This window comes from Aquila chrysaetos, chromosome 21 (assembly GCF_900496995.4).
Source record: "Aquila chrysaetos chrysaetos chromosome 21, bAquChr1.4, whole genome shotgun sequence".
NCBI lineage: Eukaryota > Metazoa > Chordata > Aves > Accipitriformes > Accipitridae > Aquila > Aquila chrysaetos.
The window spans coordinates 10,665,709-10,689,007 of NC_044024.1; the positions used below are offsets into that span (position 1 = coordinate 10,665,709).

Here is a 23,299-nt window from a genome sequence, read left to right on the forward strand (position 1 = left end):
CCACTGGAAGGTGACGTTTCATTGTACCAGTCCATTTTATTTGATGGACATCTGCAGCACACTGTGTTGATGGCCTTCCCTGCTACTAGGCGCACTGATGACTTGCATTCAGCCTGTTGTGTACCAGCATCATGTGTTCTTCTCTGCAAAGCTATCTTCTACCCTTTCATCCTCCAGCCCACACTAGTGTGAGGAATTATTCTGCCACAGGTGCAAGTCTTTGCATTTGTCTTCATTAAAATGGATGGGGTGTCTGCCAGTCGAGGTCACTCTGGCTGGCATCCTGTCTCTCCAGCATGTGAGTTGCCTCTTCACTCCCTCCAACTTGGTGTTGTCTGTGCACTTCCTGAGGGCAGATTATATCCTGTTTTCCAGGATGTTGATGAAGATACTAAACAATATTGATTCCAGTGTTGGCCCTGAGAAATGCCACTCCTAGCTGGCTTGCCAGTTATACTTCAAGCTGTTAAGCTCTCTTCTTCGAGCCTGAAGGTGACTTTGAGTTACTTTTCCAGCCACTTTCTAGTCTGTTTTTTCAGCCTAGCATAGAACAAACTATGTTTGTTCCAATGATAATGTGATAGGAGCTAAGCAGAAACACAGTTACTTCATGCAAGTGTTAAAAACTGAGAACTAAAGCCTGAAATAGCAAGGGATCTGTATTGCTGCTTTGTTAAAAGAGTTTGTTCAGCGTTTCTGAGAAACCACATCCTTTTGAAATATCTTGGGTTGGGAACCAGAGTTACTTTCATAAAAGTAGAGTTGTTCTCAAGTAAATACCTCTTTCTTCCAAGATAGTTTCATGGACTTTACGACACAGGTTTTGGTAGTTAACTGATAATTTCCAGGATTCTTGGGTCACATCCCACCTGAATTTTCTTGGTCTTTTTAAAGATTTAATATAGTCAGAGATGGTATGTGTTTTTGTAGTGCCCTGGTTTTTCATATCTTCTGCATGCAGATTTGCATAATGCAGTCATGCATTGTCAAAATAACTCTAGTTCAAGTATTATGTTTCCATTGTCAAATATATCTTCTCATTCTGTTCTTAGGCTAGGCTAAATTGCATCCTTATTTTTATAGCTAAATGCATTTGGCATTGGTTTTTGTGCTCTTTTTAGCTAAGTTATAAGTGTGTTACTGAAGAATGTCTCAGTTACTGTGCTTGCAATAAAGAATATTTTTTAGATGAGAATTGTAGTTCTTAAGCAAAATAAATATGTAAGGTTTTTTTTGCAAACTTGGCCTTAGCATTGCAGATACTTTGTACAATAAGAATAGATTCTAATGTAGCTGTCAAACAGGAGAAGTAATGTTTACTGGGTTTGTACCTTGACTTACTGTTGTGCCTAGAATTGAAGGAAAATAAATGAACAGCTGCACAGAACAAAGACTGATAGAGGAGGGACAATCATAATTGATATTCAGTTGCATTTTAAATGTTCTTAATTATGTAGTGGGTAATATACTTCTGAATTCCTGTCATTTTTCTATTTTATGTTATAATTGCATATCAAACAATCTTCTAGTTTTTTAAGTCTTTTTTGTGTATTAATTATATGCAGTAGCATCTGTTAAAACTGAATTATTTTACACTTCTTGCAACACCTTAATTTTTAGGAGCATGACAAGAATAACAGTGGGTACTTTTATCTCCTCTTACTGCAAGGAAATTTTTGACTAAAAAAGGATTTTTTTTTTTTTTTTTTTTTTCTTTTGCTTCTAGATCTTTCAAAGAACAGATTTACTGAAATTCCTCCTGATATCTGGCTGTTTGCACCACTGGAAACTTTAAATTTGTATCACAACTGCATCAAATCCATTCCAGAATCTATTAAAAACCTGCAAATGCTTACCTATCTTAACATTAGGTGAGTAATGCGTGTTATTTTTGGTCTTCATATAACTTAACCTCATTGAAGAGGTGGCATTCTGCTTCATGAGGTCATTAAGTGCCCCTGTGTACCCTCATTTTTGCCCAGATAGATAAAATTATTCTGTTGTTTGTTTTTCTTATCCTTGGTGTTTTAGGGCCAGCAGTTGTTGCTTCCTTTGTGGGAAGGAATTGACTGCATTATGAAATTTCAGTCAGTAAACTATGGTAGCTGAGAATAAGGAGAGTTTACAAAGTTTCCTTTGTTTTTAATGTTATGCAGACAGACAATGTTTAGAAACTACGTGTGTAAAAATTTGCTGCTCTCAACAGGGTAGACTACTCTGGCCAGAAGGCCCTACTCATTTTGCCCACTATTTAAATCCATTACTGTATTGATGTTCTTAAACTTGGAAAACATGTGGTTGGATCTTCTCAGAAGAACGGAAGATGAATATGAGGTCTGGAAAGAGAGAGAATCTAGAAGAACCCTCCCAAAAAGAGCTGGGACCCTGTTTTCCACAGTATTCCTTGTTTCTTATATTGACTACATCAAGTCCAAAACAGTCTTTTCAGCTAAGAGCTATTTAACATGTGAGATTTGGTTCCAGAATTTATTTTGAAAAAACTTTGTGAATTGATCCTTGGGAAAGAAAAAAGTAAGAAATAAAAACAAACAACAAAAAAACCCAAACAAAAACCTATGTCTCAATCTGAAAATATCAGTGCTTATAGTGATAATTTCAGTAGTCTGTTCTGTGGCAATTCTAAAGAGCATTAATGATATGATAAAACTGCAGTGTTTTCTGAAAAATTTGACCTAACTTTCTTCACAGAGCAGCAACAGCCCATTTCTTTTCTGATGGTAGTCGAGGTGCTGAATACAATTCTTTACACAGAAATAAAGTAGTGTGTAGTTCTAACTGGGCGTTGCATGTCATTTTGAGTCGACTCTTCTAATCATCATTTGCCTTACTGTGCTTTGTCTTCATTTTTGTGCTGATGCCTGAGGATGTTATCACAATGCATGAACATGTGGACTGTAGGAGTTGAACAGGCTAAAATCCTGGCTTACTAGTTTCAATATTTTGTTACAGAAGAAAACCACATGATCTCAAAGTCTAATTTTGCATTCAGACGACTGAAGAAATGTGTCGTGCAATTCATAGTAAAGTAGGCAGCTCTTCTTTAAGCAAAAAAAACCACAAAAAGCTGGAGGAAATTGTGATGCAGAGAATGACTGTTTCATTGCTACATTTTTTATAAATTTAAAAAGGTTTGCTTGCACGTTATGTTTTTGCTTCTCATGCTCTCCAACCAAAAAAGCCCGTCATTCTGCCTGAAATACAACATAAAAAAAAGAGACTTACTGCATACCTACATCCAGAACTTAACTTGTATTGTTCACTTAGAATTAACAGAATAAATACATTAGTTTTATAAAGATACTAATAGAAGTTTACTTTCATTTTATGGTGTTAAAATTGCTTCTTTGAAGCTGAAATGTTGCAAGGACATAAATTAATTTTTGTTGGTTGTCCTTGTTTCAGCTGGGATAGAGTTAATTTTCTTTCCAGTAGCTAGTTTAGTGTTACATTTTGGATTTAGTATGAGAAGAATGTTGATAACACACTGATGTTTTCAGTTGTTGCTAAATAGTGTTTATACTCAGTCAAGGATTTTTCAGCTTTTCATGCCCAGCCAGCAAGAAGGCTGGAGCGGCACAAGAAATTGGGAGGGGACACAGCCAGGACAGCTGACCCAAACTGGCCAAAGGGGTATTCCATACCATGTGACATCATGCCCAGTATATAAACTGGGGGGAGTGGGGCTGGGAGGGATCACTGCTCAGGAACTAACTGGGCGTTGGTCAGCGAGTGGTGAGCAGTTGCATTGTGCGTCACTTGTTTTGTATATTCCAATTCTTTTATTATTCCCCTTTTTTTAAAAATTCCTTTCTGTCCTATTAAACTGTCTTTATCTCAACCCACAAGTTTTACTTTTTTTTTCCCCGATTCTCTCCCCCATCCCACTGGCGGGGAGGGGGGGTAAGTGAGTGGGCAGCTGTGTGGTGCTTAGTTGCTGGCTGGGGTTAAACCATGACATTGGTTTTGCAGCCCTATAAACTGTAGTCGTGGAGAAAAATAATGTAAAAATTTGGTTTTTTTTAAATATGAAAACAGTGCTCTGGTACATATCAATTAAACAGTGAAACTTCTGGGTTTTTCTTAATATAGTGTGAACACAAATGTCAACACTTAAAAGATTTTTTGGGTAGGATTTTTTTTTTTTTTCCAAAATAGAACTGACCTCTGCACAGTTTTACTTAAAGCAACAGCAATTACTGAAATTTTACTTTTATCTGTGAACGGACATCTGAACAAGCTGGTTTTCTAATGGCTTGTTTAAATGTACAAGTACTGTATTAGAAAAAGTCAATGTATTTCTGGCAGTGGCAGTCTGCAGTTGGTAGTTTTTCCAATATGGATTTAAATCAAAATGTTAGTAACAGTATATTTCTTGTGTACAAAGCAGACATACGTGCATGTAGTTGGAAAATGATATACACAAAAGAAATAAATTTTAATTAAAACTTAACTTCCAGACTGTTGATCAGCAAAGTAATAAATAGATTTTAAAGGCTTTTTGTGCTGGCTCAGGAGTGACATAACCACATGACGTGAGAAGCAATGGCCTTGTATAAAGTTCTGGTTTGCTAAGAATATGAACTTTATATTGGTAGGCTGTCACATCAGGTGGTCCTTCTGAAGGTATTAGAAAGTAGGATAAAAGCAAACATCAAACTGTTTCTTTTAACAGATTTCTCTGTACATTGTAGTGTTAGATTCAGTTATAGTACATACTCATTTCATCAAGCGAGATGGGCTTTACTTGGTAGGGAATTAATGATGGAGATTGTAGCTTAAATTTAGATGAAATTGTAATAGGTGGAAAATGTCTTCTGGAATAGGAGAAAAGTTGTTCAATGTGCATCTCAGACTCCCTGTCAGGCTTAAAAAAAAGATTATAATCTAGTCTTGCTTGTTCATTTTTCTTTCTTTCAAGTCGAAATCTTTTATCAACGTTGCCAAAGTACCTGTTTGATCTTCCACTTAAAGTTCTGGTTGTTAGTAATAATAAGCTGGTCTCCATTCCAGAAGAAATTGGAAAGTTGAGAGATCTAATGGAGCTGGTAAGTACAATTGTGAACCATTGTACTAAGTAAATTTAAACCATAAACAATTTATTTACAGTATAATAAAATATAAATTAATAATTTTAAAAATATAGAACAGCAAAATGTAAATTCAGTTACTGCTTTTTCTTAGTGTTTGAGCTTAAATTACAGGTGTAGTATTGTAGAGTTTCAAAAATGGGATTAAACACAAATCAGCATGTTGGGTTAACTAAAGCTTAAGGGGTTCATAAATAAAATCGCTCTTCAGATTATTTTGAGTCCCTTGCTTGTATGTTGTTGAAAATGGTGAATTTTTCTGTTTACATTCTTTACAGGAATCATAATTCTATTTATTTTTCTTATATGTTATCAGGAATCTTCTTCCCATCTGAAGAGTTCACTGTACTCTTATACAAGTTATGCCATTCAATCATTGTTGTCTTGTTCTGTGTTTGGTGTTGGTTTTAGGGTGGTTTTTTATCCCCCCTCCCATTTCTGCTATTCCTTTATTTTGTCTGGAGTGAATAGAATGGTGTGATATTCACAGTTTAGGTGTCTGTGCAACGTGATTTTATCCTATGGCATACTAGAGTTTTGTTCTTTGTCATACGTTACTTTCTCTATATTTCTTAATATTCTGGGCTTTTCTGATCGTTACTCCATGTTAAGCTCATGTGTTTTGGAGAACTATGCACAATTATTCACTGACCTGGCACTTGGACTAGGTCTGATTTTTTTATTTTATTTATTTTTTTTTTTTTTTATTATGTGTGATTTCTTTGGTCATTGCAAGCAATCCTTATCCTGGTTCCAGAGTGGCTGTGTATGCCATGGAGATTTCTTTTAACATGATCTAATTTCTGAGCTATAAATCAACATTCTTTTTTAATTTACGAGTAATACTCTGAATGTTTGTGAAGCTTTTCTAGTGTCCTCTACTCTTGGGTGAGAAATTCTTTACATTTACTTCAATGTCATAGGATTTCAAGGTGGGATCACTGCTATTCTTTACAGGAAGTGATGTTTTTTCAGAATTGCAGTTGTAGTATTTTTGGCTTATTTTTCAAAATTGTCAAACCTAGAGTGTGTGCTTGATGACACAGAGTAAGGACTTACTAGACAGTTTCATTCCAGTACCTGTGTTATACCTGTTTAGAACATAAGTAATATATATACATTAAATAAAAGCTGACAACTAAGCCACATGCTAGAAAGATGCTTTTAGGAAGGGAATCCCATGTTAAATTTGGTGTTCTGGACAGAGAATAACTTGCAAGAGATACACAACAGTTGATCCTAAGCAGCTGTGCTTTCTGAGACGTCTAGCTATGTGCAGACATCATGGTTGCCAAAAGCAGATGAGCAGTGCCTAAGCTGAAGCTCTGGAAGTGTGTAGTGGAGATTCGTCTGGTTAAGGCCTGGCTTCTAGTTACTGACTCAGCTTGCGTTTAAAATCAGCTTCGAGTTTTTCATCAGTTAGATGTCTATCATTGTTACTTAGTCTAGGAAACTAGTCTAAGTCAATTTTATTCAATTGGAAATAGAAAAAGTTAGAAATGGTCTTATGTCAGTGTGATTGTTGACCCAGCCTGGACTACATAAATAAATGTTAAATTAGTGGCAGAAATAGCTGTACTCTGTGTTTACTTGGTGCAGCTTTGTCACCCTCTAGTGCTGTGTCCACAAAGTTTGTGAGCCTACTATTGCTCTTCGTAAATTTTTAGTTGCGTGGATTGATTTCAAGGTTTTCTAAGGAAGAAGAATTTTTATAAAAGGAGCAGAATGCAAATCATTTGCCAGGAACTCCTGATTCCTAGCCTACAGTTTTAATCTCAAAACCAGTCTTTCATCATTCATTGATTTAACTTTTTGAAATGAGTTTCTGAAACATGAATCACTAAATATGGAAGAAACAGCGAGATCTGTTATGGTACTACTTTCCTTTGTGGAAAAAACAAGATAGATAGGATTTCTGGTTTTTATAGTATGCTTTACAGTAGTTTTGGTAGCAGTTTTCCTTTGTTTAATTTAATTTAAGATGTTCAGTTAAATTATTAATTTTATCTCTCTTAGGATATTAGCTGCAATGAACTTCAGGTTCTTCCCCAGCAAATAGGAAAATTGCAGTCACTTAGAGAATTAAACATAAGAAGAAATAATCTCCATATGTTGCCAGATGGTAAGCTACTAGTCTTCATTTCTTTGATGTAGGTAAATTAGGTAAAGTGTTAAGAAGATATCTGATTCTTTTTTTTTGTTTTTTTATGTTTTTTTGTTTGTTTGTTTCCCCCAATGCAGAATTAGGAGACCTTCCCTTGGTAAAGCTGGATTTTTCTTGTAATAAAATTACAGAAATTCCAATTTGTTACAGAAAGTTACGTCACTTACAAGTTATAGTTCTGGATAACAATCCAATGCAGATACCACCAGCACAGGTTAGTATTAAAGCATTCTAGTTCAGAAATTTGCATTAGGATCTTAAGAAAAAGGAAACTGTTCTAAGTTATACCAATCAGGTTTTCATATTGTAGTTGTATTTCTCCTAGTGGGAAGTTCAGGTACAAACTCAGTGTAGCTTTTATTGGGGTGCATTTTCAAAAGACATGCTATGTAATTAAGATTTTTTTTTTTGTTCGCTTGTTTCCCAACAGATATGTTTAAAGGGTAAAGTACATATATTTAAATTCCTCAGCATTCAGGCGTGCCTCAGAATAGATAAAAAACCAGATTCTTTGGATCTTCCGTCATTAGGTAAACGAATCCCCTCCCAGCCACTCACAGACAGGTGAGTAGTGCGGGTTTTGTTTTATTTACTTTAGCATTTGCTATGAAGTGATCTGTTTATTACAGATAATAGCTGTAATTTCAATACTTTAATTGTTCTTTCTTTAGGATTCATAGTATTTATTTTCTAAGGTTGTGTTACTGGAAGCTTAATTGGCTCATCTAAGTTTCTATGAAAAGTTTTCATTGTACTCGCTAAAGATTTGGAAATCAGAACAAAGATGTATTTTCAATTTATTTATTGGAAACCTCAGCTATTTATTTCCCAGATATGTCAAAACAGTAGACGAGATGTTCTTATAGATGTCCTGAATATAGAGTTTGTCTGTTGGATGGAAAGTCTGCCTCCCACATATATCTTAAGGGAAACTAACTTAAAGATGAGTGAAATACCAGTGATTTTTTTTTAGTCGAGGTTAAAAAGTGCAGAATATTTTATTGGACTTCTGTACAGAGTACCTCTTGAGTAATTAAATGGGAATGCTTTTGTATTTTCTGTCATCAATTGGCTTGCCATTGGAAACCATATGGAACAATAATCTCTCTTTGCCTATTTTCTTAAAAGGTCGCATGCAACTTGTGCCTCTGTGTTCAAGGCTGAAGGAAAGATGAAAGTTATGAATAAAGCTTACACAGAACCATCTGAACCATCAGATTCAGTCCATGGTCTTGGTCTCAGGCAACTGTGCCATAGGGAATTAGTCCACAGTGTCTGTAGATCGCTTTTAAATTCTCATAAAAAATGTGGGCAGCAACTGTTCCCCAAAAGCTTCCACTGAACTTAAGGCCTACAACTAAAATGTATTGCAAAGGAATAAGGTCATCGGTATTACCACCGTACATTATATTTGTAGTAGTGAGAACCTGATTAATTAAACTTTCCAGATAATCTTATGATTTAAAGCAAGCTCCAGTGCACGTGGAAAACACGTCCTGCTGATGCTGCCAATTTTATGTCTTCAAAAGGCATAAATTTGGAGAAAATATTTCATAGATATTCAGGCAGTGTTAAACCATTATAATATGACAGTGTATTAGGGAATGTGTATTTGCTACTGGTAGAAAACCATGTCTGCCAATAGAATTCAAGGAATTGCGGTTTTTCAGAGGAAGCCTTTTCTGAAGACGGTATTTTTGAATGAAGTAGAACAACTCAAAAATTGCATAGGTACAGAGAGTACTGTAATTGATCATTTCCACTTTAACTTTGCTTTGATACTTTTTTCTTGAACAACTCTTGTAGGAGATTAAGAATTTGTTCTCTGCACATGGGGCATTGTGCAAAAATTCTGTATCAGCAACTGTAGATAAGTATAGAGAACATATTTTTAAAAGGATGTTTATTTTCTTTTAGAAAAGTGAAACTCCTGTTTCTTTCATTCCTGTGTGGGGTTTTTTGTGTTGTTTTTCTTAATGTAGCATGGAGGACTTTTATCCCAATAAAAATCATGGACCAGACTCTGGCATCGGAAGTGATAATGGGGATAAAAGGTTGTCCACAACAGAAGTGAGTATTTTTCACTGTTGAATTTGTGTAACTTCTGTTTTTTAGATTTTTTTTCTTTGTATTTTGTATCATTTGAGAAATACAAATACTAAGTTGCATTTAACATTCTTTGAATATCTGTACAGTTGAGTTTAAACCAATAGACTGCCAGTATCAAACACAAATTATTTACATATTGCTTTGACTTTTCTGGTTAAGGTTCATTCCAGTCCAAATTTCATGCATTTAAAAACTGAATTCTGACCTAAGGAATTGTTTGGAACTTTTAATGTGTGAAGTGCATAATCATTTTCTACACAAAGGACAAAATTTATTTGAAACTTTCTTATTAATGAAATGAATGTACTTAAGAAAATGGAAGTTTATATTTGGGCTAAAGTTGAGGATTGTATATGTTGGTAATCTTCATTGTTTAAATTTTAATGAACTTCTGAATGATCTGCTAGGTTTAAAGCAATGAACAAAAAACCCTACAAGTTATCTGTGTATTTCTAGAAATCTAGATTAAGGAGCTGTAACTAATAACAGTGATGTCAAAACTGAATAGTGTAGAACAAAAGATTTTTGAAACTTAGAAAGGGAGTTACTACAAATGCAGAGTGATTGTTAGTGGGAAAACTGTAGAACAAGCAGTATTACTAGTTGGGTTTTTAAGAAAATTCCAAATGATTAGAAGTAAAGCTGTGGGTTTGTTTGTTTTTTTTCTCTTAGTGGTCTAACAAGTGTCAAAGTAGTTGGAGGCATTAGATAAGAAAGTACCCAAGTACAGTTAGTCGACTGACCAGGGCTGGACTGGACCTCTTTGAACAAAATACTGTATCTCAGTGTTATATTTTACTGAACAGTTGTCTGTCACTCCCTAAACTATGATTCTCTTAAATCCCCTTCCCACCCCCCCCCCCCCCCCCCCCGCCACCTGACTTGATGTTATTTTCTCTCTCCTGGGAGCCATCCGTCATGATAGGGTCAGTTGCACTATAAATTGAGAGTTCTTAGCAAATAATATAATAATGTAATTTATATGTAAGTTCTGTATTAAATGTGACTGTCTTTGCAGCCATCTGATGATGATACAATCAGCCTTCACTCCCAGGTATCAGAATCAACAAGGGAACAGACATTAAGGAATGACAATCATGTAATGGGAAATAAACTCGATCCGCAGAAAGGTAATATCTGTTGTGCATCTGTCAGGTAACAGAAATACTTTTTGTTTAGGTAATCTAATGTAAGAAAAATTGCACAAAATGATGCAATCACATGTTGGCATTGTGTTTTCATAATTTCAGAAAACAATGTAGTGATCGCAAATAGACGAGGCCAGGAAGAAAGAAAAAAGGTTATTCCTAGCTCAAGGAGACAGGATTTCATTGTTTTATCTCTATCTGATATTTTTCATAAGTACTTATCTCTCTCAGGAATAACATTTGGTTGAGAGAACCGTTTTAATATCATCTTTTCCATTCTTCATCAATCCTCACTAGACCAGGAGGTGTATGATTACATTGATCCGAATGCAGAAGAGGGAGCTGTTCCTGAGCAAGGAGATGTACAGATTGGACCATTACTGTCTTATATCAAGGTAGCATAGCTTGACAAAAGAAAAACCGTTCAGCAGACTTGCTTTTTCTTCCATTCAAGTCTTAAGTTTATTTTTTATCCTGTGTAAGGAACGGGGAAAACATCCTGAGAAATCCCAGAAAATAGAACAGAATGAGGACTGGGGAGATGAAAAAAGGTAAATCTTCATCTTTTTGGGGGAAGGTTTTACTGACAGTGGTGGGTGAGGGTGGTTTTGGTTTTGTTTTAAGCTCCTTGCATATGGAGGAAAGAAATCTCATATTGAACACATAGAGTGCTCCTTGTTTGACAGAAAATAAGCTTATAAGAAGCACTTCTTAGTTCTTGTCCAATAATGTAGCCATGTCTGTGTCTTGCTTTACTGAAATCAGTGAAGTTACTAATGTTTAATTTTTCAGACTTCAGAAAGAACAGCTGCAGGCTGAAGATGATGATGAACTCAAAGAAGTGACTGACTTGAGAAAAATAGCAGCTCAGTTACTGCAGCAAGAACAAAAACACAGGTATTACAATATTAGTTAACTTCTGTTACAATTAATTTATTCCTTGGCCTGCCTTATACCCAAAAGCCCTTGGCACCTTATCATTTTGAGAACAGTTTTGTCCAGCTGTTAAACAGTTAAAATGACATACTCTTTCAAGATACCTGTCCTGTGTTTCTTTTCATAAAATTGCTGTCTAGAGAAGCAGTGATATATCTCCTCTGGAGAGGAAGAGATGAATGTGAAAGTCTCTTGATTTCCTGGTTTGATTTATATTAATTTTTTAATACTTTTTATTTTCAAAGCAGTATACTTAAGTAGGCATGGTTAATGCTCGTATAAGTAGATTATTGGTAATATGTTAAAATGACTTTGTCTTAATTTGTATGAGTTATAGAACCTGCATAGTTTGTTCGTAACTGGTTATTTTTATTCAAATACAAGGTAATTTAGGTGGTACTTCCTGCAGTCAGTCTAATGCGAGATATAAATTTCCTATGGACTGAAAGGGAAACTTTTTCAAACATTATTCTGTCAAATGACAGAGCATAGATATACTATAAATATATATAAAAATAAATAATTTGAATAGTGTAAGTTCATCCTGATGAACTGCCTGACTTTCTCCGTTTTATGTTGGGCATCACAACAGAATGATTCTTGAAAAGGAGCTGTAGATCAGCAGCAGATAAAAGGAATGTAATAGAACAAGTTAAGAACCGTGTAAAACGAAGAGCAGGAAGGAATACCTGGAGTTGCATAGGATGTAGACAGGCTAGGGTAGGATCTGTGTTCTCTGGTTCCTTTACCAAGCAGGCAAATCACCAGTGAAGTACTTTGGTGAGAGTAAGCCCTTTCCTGAAATGTAAAAGTTGTAGTTAGTAGTAGTTCATTAAATAGTTCATTACAGTTGTTCATTATCCCACAGTAATGGATTGAACTTCATACCAGCTTAATACTATTCTTATTTCTTGTGAATTTCTGTGTAATGACAAGATTCTGCACTGCTGTTTTTCTTTTAAGTTTGTTGAAATACATGTGAAGCCCTTAGAGAAATTGATATCCTGATACTATGAATTGCAGAGGTTTAAAAATTTACCAGCATTTTATATTAATTAAATACAATAGCAGTAGTGTGTGTGTGGGAAAAGATAAAATAGGTTTTAATTAGAACTCCATGCAGTTTATTTAAGAATTGGTTGTTCATGTTGGGAAGGGAAAAATAAGAATGAAATCTTAATACTAATACATTCTTACTACCAAAAATATTGCAAAAAAAGATAAGAATGCTAAATTTTCTCATATTAATTTATTAATAAAAAGAGAATAAGTGTTTTTTCTTATATTAGGTTTTTACATGATGGTTATTTATATTGTATGTGGGAATTGTTTGATTATTTTTAATATTTCCTGGTTATCTAATCATTTGAAATACCAAGCCACTCCTCTTCTGAAGTACTGCAACTTAAATTTTATTTGTCATATGTTGTTGTATCTTAATGCAGTGATCTTGCTAATGGTTCTGCTTTGCTCTGGAACTGTTAGGTATACACAATCTTATTAGTTGTTAAGTTTTACTTCTTAGTTTAGCATTTATATTTTAAAGCTTGCTTATGTATCTTGAAGTACATGAGGGCAAAATTACCTCTGACATAAAATTTAGCCCTGATTTTGAATCTATAGTTTTGTGAATTTGTAATTTCTTGCCATAGACAGCAATAAGATTAATATTTAGAAGTTTAGTGAAGATATTTCTGTGTTTTTGTGGAAAATATGTTCAATCTGAGTAAACAGAATCCCCAGAAAAGTGGGCATCGTGAAATAGTTTCTTATGAATCATATTTCTGTTTGTTCAGTGTGGTTTTTTTTAAATATTATGCAGTCTCCTTTCTTTTTGCTTGCTATGCTAATGACTTCCCTGTCCTCTCCCATCAACCTATCCTGCTTCCTTCTTCCGTCTTTGGCTTTGGTGTACATGAAATATGAATACAGACGAAGGCCATTAAGCTATAGAACTTCATTCAGTGAAAAACTCTTCCAGAGGACAAGGGCGGCAGGACGTGCATCAAGGTATAAAGTGTTTGCAGAGCTTCAGACTTCCAAAGTTAAAATGTGGACAAAAGAAACAGTTTTGGCCATTTCTTGAACAAAAACAGAATAAAGGGATTAAGGGATTGGCTAAGTTAGCCTAAGATATTGTTATAAAAAATAGATTGCAATGCAGTTTTTGTTCTTTAAGATCAAATACTATTTCAGGAAAATATTTAGTTAGGCAACTCTCCAAAGAACATTTAAATGAATCCAAACCTAGAAGCATAATTTCCTGTACCTTTGGCATGCTTTCTTTTCAGTTTTTTGCTTTTTAATATATAATACCTCAAGTATAGAACCTCAGGAAAAAGATTGGGTTTTTTATTTAAGATATCTTGGTTTTAAAGTGATCATTTTCAAATTAGCATGACCAGTGACAATTTGTTTTGCATTTGACAGCCATGAGGAAGCATTTGCAGATATACAACCCTTACAAGTAACAAGGAATCTGGAATGGGCTGTGTAGACCATGCTCAGACATATGGGTGATGAATCAAGTGATTTCAGACTTTGTTACCTTATCAATTGAAACTCTAACTTTGGATACTCCTAGTCTTTTTCAAAAGAAAGTAGGATAGCTTAGATTAAATAATCTGCATTAGTACTAAATGAACCTGTTTCAGTTTGCACCAAAGTATGGGTTCTTACCTGACATCAGTGACTTCCTAAAACTAAATCCCTAAGAGCACAGCTTATGATCACAAAGCAGTCATATGCGAAGACAGTAGACTGCTCCTGAATGAGTTTAAAATATATCATTTTTTTTCTCACTGTAAAATATTTCTAGTGTCTTTATACACTTTATAGATCCTAGGTAGTGCTTGCTTGTTTAAACTGCAAGATAGCTAACCTTAAAATAACATTACCATCATTCACTTCATTCGTGTCCCTTAATCATGATGTTACGCTTGCTCAAAATATGTAAGTATAAGTGACTGAGAAGAGATTCCACTTTTTAAATTCTCAAATTTTAGAAAATATTTTCCAGTATTGTAATTGGTCTTGCCATCACCTTTCTCTCCTATCTAGTCAGCAGTTTGGAGTAGATGTTATGCTTGCATGATATAAAACTAGAAAAATGAGCCGCAATGTTGTTTTTTGAGTTTAATATATATAAATGTGTCATTGTATGTGCTGTTGAGTAATTTACATTTCAAAGTTTATATGAGTTTTAGAGCCCTTTCAGACTAATAGTTTGTATGCTACCTCTGTAACAACAGAATTTGTGTGGTTAGTAGGAGCCATAAGTGGGAAATTAATTGCAGTACTAATACAAGTGTCTTATGCAAGTTCTTAGTGATTCAGTATGACCATCAGTAATTGTCCTGATGATTGATCCGCCTAATAAAAAAAACAGGTTTGGATTTAATGAGTTGTAGTATGAATGGAAACAGTTGCTGGAGTCTTTGCACCATTAACACCACACTTAAGAGCATAACTTATGAATATGAGCTACTTGTACTTTCATTTTGCATACTCAGTTTTGCATTGTATTTCTTAACTACTGTGATTGATTCCCCCCCCCACCCCCTTCCAGCTGAACAAATTATTTTGCCATGAAATCCTTATTCAGCAATTTAGTAAATCCAGATTAATTTTATTCACCATTTTCTTTAACTAAAAACTTTCAAGTTCCTTATTCCACAGGAAAATGAGATTTCTCTGACTGGACTAGTAACTGTTAACCTGACAGATGCTGAACTTGCTGTTACTTCCCCATCAATATTCTTCAGTTTTTAAAGAGGAAGTTTCAAAAATGATTGTGTTTGGTTTTGTTTTGCGAAGTATAAAGATATACTTTGTTTATAATAAACTTAGTTTATAATAAACTCAAATGTTAATTATATACTTTCATAGAAACAGTGTAGCTGAAAAGTGCATGTGTATATATGTTTGAATTAGCTTGAATAGTTTTTTCCTTTCATTTCCTATCATGAGTTTAAGAAAGAAATGGCCTGTGTTACATACAATTATTGAATTTACACTGATAGTGTCAGTTTTGATGCAAATGTGACATCAAACTGTTCAGGTCACTCAAATTTCTATTTTTTTTTTTTTTTAAAGCTCATTCTGTTGAAGTGGTCATATCTTGCCACAAAGTCTCTCTGAATTTCTAATTGCTTTCAGTTGAAGACATAAGGCTAATTTAAATAGGAATTCTCTCTAAAAGTTAATGACTTTAAAGTAGCACGTTTATGTTATGGTTTGATAACCTATGCTCTGAATATTAATTTTTTTGTAACACTTTTTTCAGGCTATAGCATAATTTAATTCTGGAATGTACCCTCAAAATTAAGTTTCTGAAGGCAAAATATAGGGAGAGCAGTTGCTGCAGACTGTGTTGGTTTACAGGCTTAACTTCTCATAATCCCATTAAATTGAGGTTCACACAGTGAGAGATTTAAGCTACAAATGAGATTACTGAGCTCAAAGTTATCACAATAATCAGAGAAGTCTGACTGAAAAATCATCAATCATTTGACGTTAATGGTTGTACTGCCCTATGTAGTGACAATGAAATATAAAAAGGTGCCTACTGTTTTAACTTTCTTCCATTGAATAGTTGATGTTCTAGTTCTTTCTGATTCTTAATACACTATAGTTCTCTATATAATTCAGTGTAAATATACTTTGATCACAGTTCTGCACATGAAGTCAGTGTCGAAGTGTAATATTACTACCTCCAGGAATTCAAAATTACTCATTCTAGTTACTGTTCAACATAACGCTTACTGGAAAATGATTAATTTTAAGTGCTGCTGATTGTTTTGTTATTTTTAACAATTTAAACATCCTTAATAGCTCATATCTTCTTCCTGTGTGTGCACATGTCTAGTATGTTTTTGTTCCAGATGAAAAAACATTTCTGAATCTCTATGTAAGTTTAGGCTTTTTTGACTATTTACTGTTTAGAAAAATGGAATTTCCATTGGTTCATTTCAGCATTAGACTTTTCATTTAGTTCTTAGCCTGTTTCTCCATTTTCCACCTCTCCTTTTTCCCTACATTTCCTTTGCACTTGCAGTGTTTCTTACTCAGCTACCTTCTTACTTGCTCCTACTGACTGACTTATTGTGCTCAATCTGTGTATTTCTTGTCTGCTTTAGGTTGACTGTCTTCTGTCTTCTAATTTTAGTGAACAGCGGGGCCTTTTGTGTTGAGGGCAGCATAACTTTACACAGGTGTGAGATCAGTTGAAATAGTATGTATTTAGGGAGGAAAAATAAGGGAGTCTTCATTTTGGTTTGAATGATCATCGAGTTTTAACTTTCTTAAAATTCAGAACTTGAAATATTTCAAGAGCTGGAAACAATATTGTTGATTTAAGTGGAAGCAGGATTGGGCTTGGATTTCATATTTGTGCATGCATACATTTTCTAATTTTATGGAAAATGTCACCTTAATGTTCAAAACTATTTACAGGAAATGTTATGCAGTGAAAGTAACATATATTATAAGAAAAAGGTTGAACTATACAGCTGTTGAATAAATATGTTTTTTTTTTTTTCTTTCTAGGCTTCTTAATCATTCAGTTTCAGTAAGCACAAGGAACAGGCCAAAGCAGCCAATGGAATCTGAAAAATGGTATTGATATACTTCAAATATTGAAAGCTGTGATACATTTATTAATTTAATTTTTATGTTTATTCTGTGTCACTACTGCCATCTTCTGTCATAATGTTTTTAGCTCAAGATGAAGTAGAAGCTACACAAATAATCTGTTCGTGAGATTCTTTTTCAGTTAAAAAAAATCTGTTCTTTTGAGCCTCTAGGAAGGTTGATGTCATCCAGAAACTAATTTGTGGGTCTGATCATGGCAGCAATCCAGGTGCCTAAAGACAGGTATTCAGTGATGTTTTAGGCATCCAGTTCCAGTCCAGAAGGTCATGTCTTCCATAGGTAACAGTCCTGCGCAAATGCATTAGATCCTGTTACATAAAATGGCACTGTTAGCTGTGCTTAGGCATCTAAATTTTCCTCCCTGGCAGTCCCTTTGTGCTCTTAAGAGCTGTTGGAAAAGTGTTGCTGGGAGTTCAGCCTGCAAAACCTTTACGTAGTTTGTGGAGGATGTGTCAATGAGGAACCCATTGTATGCAGGAGATGTACTCTTATGCTCTTTTTCGGATTAAAAAATACCACCACAAACCAACAGCAAACAAAAATACCCAGAGCCTTGTCTTTAGGAAATTGGGAAATCGCAGCTTCCCATTTCTGACTATATGGGTGAGAGAGAACTTTGCAAGTTTTCAGCCCTCCCTCCCTCCCTTAAGGAATCCTAGATCAGTTCTTTTAATCAGTTTGGTCAAGAAATTATCTATTTTAATTTTTAAGCAAAAGAGGGAGAGCTTACTGGCAGCTTCCTAATGAGAACTCCATCTGAACAGTGGCTTTTGTGATTTTTTTTTTTTTTTTTTTTTTTTGCCAGCCCCATAGTCTTTTAAAATCTATACTTTCAAAAGTATCTGTATCTGCTTGTGTCCAGACTCCAGTTTGAGTGTGAATCTTAGAGACAAAAGCCATAACTGCTGTTGGCGTTGCTAGAGAGCACTAGGGGTGGTAACAGCTCTCTACAGTTCAGGTGCACATCAGGAAAGCATTTACTTGAACAGAAAAGGGACACACTGTAGATATTTCAATGTGATACATCCTATTTTGGCTGTCTTCTCTCTCATTGCTATCTACGATTTTAAAGAGCTGGTTGCGCATATATCCTGTGGTTATATGAACCATGCTGCAGCTATTATTAATTTGCATTTGGAACTTTCCAGTCCTTGGTTGCTTAACATACAGTATCTGTTCTTTGGGATGCTGTCACCTATTGTAGTGTACAGCTATGTTAGGCCTTCATATTATAGGGTGATTTGGGAAAGGTTAAATTTACCTTTCCCTGTTTTGTTAATACAACAGAAACAGTTCTGAGACTTCAAAACAAAAACCAAATAAAAAACCACCCCCTAAAACCCCCAACCCTCACCTCCCCTTAATTTTGGAGTGTGCACACAAGATAAGGTAGATGTTGCAGGCTATTTGTTGTTTTATTGCACTGATATATGAGCCCAAATCACACACTGCATAAGGAACATATAAAGAGCGTAGAAAGACTGTCATATCCCTAAAGAATTTACACTTATAGAACATGTCAATAGATGTATATGTATCAACAGCAAAACTCAATTATTTATTGCAGCAGTTCCTGCAATTCTCAACTGGATTGCTTATTGAGCTATTGGACATGATTCAGCCAAATTTCCTATGCCTAACAGCTTTAAAAAAGTGTTATTGGTTTGAGGCAAACAGCAAGAAAAGTGAAGGAAAAGGAATACAAAAGTAGCAGAAGCTAAATGCCTAGTTGCTTTCCCTTTAGGATTTATTATAATTGGTCATGGTGTTATGTCCTTCTTGCATTCAATCCCCAGCTGCTAGCCTTTTGGTATACTGCACAGCTTCTAAGCCAGCTGTCAGAACATGAATAAAATGGTTGCTGGTAAGAGGATAGAATTGATTTTCACGGAAAGATTTAGAAAGAAAACTTTGGAGTGACACTGAATCTAAACATTTTTATTTTCCTGAGAACTTTCAATAAACTCAGGCAGTCCATGTTCTAGAGTGTATTTTTTTAGATTTTGCAGTTTCACTATCCCATCCTAAAATGTTTTTCCCTTCCCTATGAGTATAATCTTCTATTTTACTGTATAGAGCTAACAATGAAATGAAGCATTTGAGTCTTCCAAAAGTTTAAGAATAGATCTTTTGTCAGCTTTGAACAAAATGTTTCATTGGTTGCTTTGAGAAACAAAACAATGAAGATGCATTAGTAATATCTTAAGATCAACATGCTTAAGAAAAAGCTTTATCTGAATAAAGTACTGTAGTGTGGAAGACCTATTGTCAGCATATGGTAAAGGAGAGTGAAATGTGATTTGAGATTTTAGTCAAATGGTAATACACTAGCCACACTGTGACATCCTTATACAGGTAGCCAAAAATAGAGAGAAGCTGCTTTTTAAGTGTTCACTTTTTTGATGTTTTAAAGTAACTTAGTTTTAAAGAACACAAAGTAGTAAATTTCATACTGCCTCTCATCTTAATTTTTAGTGTCTCAACAGATGAAGTGAATTCCCCAGTGTCCCCATTCAGCTGGCAGGTAAATAGTCAAATGTAAATGTGGTGGCTTCATATTTGAGTAATTTGGTTGGTTGGTTTTGCATTTCTGGCAGAAAACTTCTATACATTCATATGGTTGCTTACACGCATAGTTATTGTATGTATGTAATTGTGGTGGAAAACGTAAAACCTTTGAAGAACTTACATTTCAAGATAATTTGAAGTGTATGTAATGAAGGCTTTTTTTTTTTTTTAAGAACATATGGTACTAGCTTTAAGATCTTGAAACTAATAAGACATAAGTTTTACTTACTTGGTTTTAGTATTTCTTTACATGCAAATTTTATTGCCTCGCCATAACGTTTTTTGTTTTGTTTTTTCAAATTTCTAAATGGTTTGAATTATATAGGCTTTTCATTCCCCATACCTCACTGAGAAACTTGCATGATATGGTAAAATTGCAGTGAAACTGTAGAGAGTACTTTTTTTATTATTTTAGATTTTAATCCATCAGGTATTTACAATTGCTTTAAATGGCCTGATGTTCTAATATGAAGAAATAGTTGGAAATGTAGTTTTAGCCTTATGAAATGGTCCCTTCAGATTGTCTGCGTTCAGTTTTCATAAAATAGACATTCATACATATTCATTGTTATTTTAAGACTAAATCTAGTTTAGCTGTCTCTTCAGAATGTGTTGCATAATACAATACTTTTGAAAGAGAGATTTCTTTTACAGCTAGTTGATGTGTATAATCTTTTAGATAGGAACAGCAGACGAATACTTAAATTATGTTGTTGTAGCCATCCTTTTCCTGTGCAATGAGTATTCAGATTGAGAAATTAGATTTGCTAGTGGCTAACCACACTTCTAATTTTTTTGAAGTTATTCATGGCAGCCTTAGGTGGCTTCCTAACACACCTGCAAAAATTAGGCTTAATGCAGAAAGGGTATTATTTTCTTAAGGATTATTTCATAGATTCTTTTTCTTCTATGAAATATGTTTTACGATTTCAAAGGAAATAAGTGATTTCTACCAGAATCACCATTAAGACTGATAACACTTTCATGTCATAAAGCTAGATCGAGGCAAACAATTCATAATTGTAGTTCATAATAATTTGTATTAATGCACACAAGGTATATTTACCTTTTATGTAAAAATACTTCTGAACTCTATAGCCACTGGAAAACCAGAAGGATTCAATGGATGAGCAGCATTGGCCAGAAACACAGCCAGTGATTTGGCAGAATGAAGAAAGAAGGAGAAGTAAACAAATTAGAAAAGAGTATTTCAAGGTAATGGGGGGAGTGTGCATGGGTAACACTTTTTTTAATGAGTAAATAGAAACTAAATAACTGAGTAAAGGTGAGAAAACCTCAAAGTTTGTCATGCTTTTAATTTTGTATGTAACCTGTAATTTTTTATTTGGCTCTTTTGAGTTAAATGATATATATGTATGTATTTAGGGTTATGTGAGAGTGCAGGAGAATCAGAAGGAAAAAAACTACCAAAGACTTTGTTTATCCTTTAAATAAAAGAAAGTAATTTACAGTTGTCTTCTGGTAAAGCCAGAAACTAATCTTCAGTCATTGGGTCCTTCCCAATCCATTTTGAGTGTGGGTTGGTTTGGTTTTTTGTAGTGCAGGAAAAATACACATTACTTTTTTTTTTGTGCAGCATGGTTATAAGCATGATCTATGCATTTTGGTTCTCACTGCATTAGTTTGCATTTGAGAGGGGATTTTCTCAGTATTACTTTACTGCTGTGGAGTGTACAACTGGTCACCAGATGTCAGTGTTTGCTTATTGCAGAACAGATATGACGTTACAGCAGTGTGAGATAAAATTTTGTTTTGGGGTACGGTAGAGAAATAAGAGAATTCTGACCAGTGCTAGGCTGAGTTAAAATTAAATTTGTCACTTCTGAAATTAGTTTCTTGGGTCTTTGCCATCAAACATGTTTATGAAATGCTAGGGAACATCAAAGAAATTAAATTCTAGGGAAAATACAGCTTGGATAAACAGCTTCTTTAATCACAAGAATTTATTTGTTTTTTCCTGAAGAGTTTATGGAGTTGTATCCTCTTTCCAGGGTTTTCATCCCTAAATTAATTTTGCCCTGCAGCCTTTGAGGGGAAGGGGAGAAACTTCTAAGCAAAACAGAATTCAGTCATTTGACTCATTAAACAGCTGTGCTATCAATACAAATGACCTGCATTAGTGATTTCCCATAACTTTAAAGGATGTCTTTAAATGCTAATACAGATTTCAGTTTTGAGCTCTGTGGTGGAAGCAGCTACCTGAAATCACATTACATACAGCTATAGACATGTCTCAAAAGTGAATTAAGCAGGCTGTACCAGTAACAAAAAATACTGTATCACTGATAGTTTCATTTGCAAAAACAAGGTAATAAGCAAGTAAAATGAAGTCTGTCTTCCATGGCAAACTGGGGAAAAAGAATTGGTACCGCTGCTGTTCTGAGAAACCAGTGAAAATACAATTCATATTGTGTCCATGTTTTCTTGGCAAATAAAAGCTCATTGTATAATCCTATCTGTACTGCCAAACATTAATATCTTAAGAATACATGCCAAATTATGGCAATGGGCATCATTAGAACAGGGAAACTTTACTTGAATCAGCATCCAGAAGTATTTATACAGCATCTTTATTATACATATTATATATTTTTATTGTTCAGTTATACTGTGCAGTAGTAGGGCAGGAAGTTGCCCGTGAGAATCAGAACTCCTTTTCTTGTGGCATTGCACTGAAGTCTCACTGGAACCTGAAATCTTTGCTGTGTTAAATATGTAAAAAGAATATTGCCATTTAAGACTATTTTATCAACCAAAATGCCTTTCCCCCCCACCCCGGAATAGTTTGTAATTGTCTTGGATCCTAGCTATATGCAAGCTGAAATTCTTGTTAGTGTATCAACAATAGAAAAGAATTACTACATGCTAGCTTTGATATGGTTAATTATGGTGGAAAAACATGAACACAGAACTGGCCAAAGGCCTGTATAAACACAAGTCAGCAGTGGAGCTTGCAGGGCATAGAAAATTAGGCTTTGCCTTATCAGCTGCCAAAGTAATATATTGCTTTGTACTGCAAACATACAGGAAATAAACCCAAGAAGAGAAATATTCAGTCATGGATATATGTAACAGGTCACTACCCCAGAACTACCTGTACTCTGTGCATAGTTTAAAAAAACAAAACAACCACCAAAACAAACAAAAAAATCCCAAACCACCAAAAAAAACAAGACAACTAAAGAATCCCACAAACCAACAACTGACACTTTATTGAATCATTCTGCAAAAGACATGTTTGATTTGCACAGAAAATGAAAGGCAGTAGGATAGCTAACGAAGGCTGCTTGTCTCAGACTTTGATTTTCAAGAGAGATGCTTTTCACCATTGTTGTCAGCATCGTACAGTATGTAGTTCAAAAGCTCTTGAAAATTCAACTCTATAAAGCTATTCAATTTTAGTCCAACAGTGCTCAGTTACAACTTTGAAGACGAGCATCTTTTATGCATAACTAAGAAATACAACCTTCTATAACAGAGCTATGTAAGTTTGTGTGTTTATTAATATTAAAGAACATATTTGCAAGTCAGGTTTCTCTTCGTTTTTAAGAAATACTTCTAAAACCTGTATGTACCCCTGCAAGTCAGATATT

General features: G+C 34.6%; 1 protein-coding gene across 4 annotated transcripts in view; it reads left to right on the forward strand.

The window, feature by feature from the left end:
- LRCH2 (leucine rich repeats and calponin homology domain containing 2) overlaps window positions 1–23,299 on the forward strand; it is a 57,753-nt gene that overhangs the window by 17,049 nt on the left and 17,405 nt on the right. For 2 of the 4 annotated variants that reach the window (XM_029996671.2, XM_029996670.2), the window contains exons 2-15: window positions 1,727–1,871; window positions 4,940–5,066; window positions 7,125–7,230; window positions 7,350–7,486; window positions 7,703–7,836; window positions 9,255–9,342; window positions 10,400–10,511; window positions 10,827–10,924; window positions 11,013–11,080; window positions 11,322–11,426; window positions 13,398–13,475; window positions 17,013–17,081; window positions 19,593–19,641; window positions 20,784–20,900. In XM_029996671.2, coding sequence (XP_029852531.1) covers window positions 1,727–1,871; window positions 4,940–5,066; window positions 7,125–7,230; window positions 7,350–7,486; window positions 7,703–7,836; window positions 9,255–9,342; window positions 10,400–10,511; window positions 10,827–10,924; window positions 11,013–11,080; window positions 11,322–11,426; window positions 13,398–13,475; window positions 17,013–17,081; window positions 19,593–19,641; window positions 20,784–20,900 — 1,433 coding nt within the window. The remainder of the gene's footprint in view (window positions 1–1,726; window positions 1,872–4,939; window positions 5,067–7,124; window positions 7,231–7,349; window positions 7,487–7,702; window positions 7,837–9,254; window positions 9,343–10,399; window positions 10,512–10,826; window positions 10,925–11,012; window positions 11,081–11,321; window positions 11,427–13,397; window positions 13,476–17,012; window positions 17,082–19,592; window positions 19,642–20,783; window positions 20,901–23,299) is intronic. The other 2 variants (XM_029996672.2, XM_029996673.2) reach the window with 1 other exon arrangement.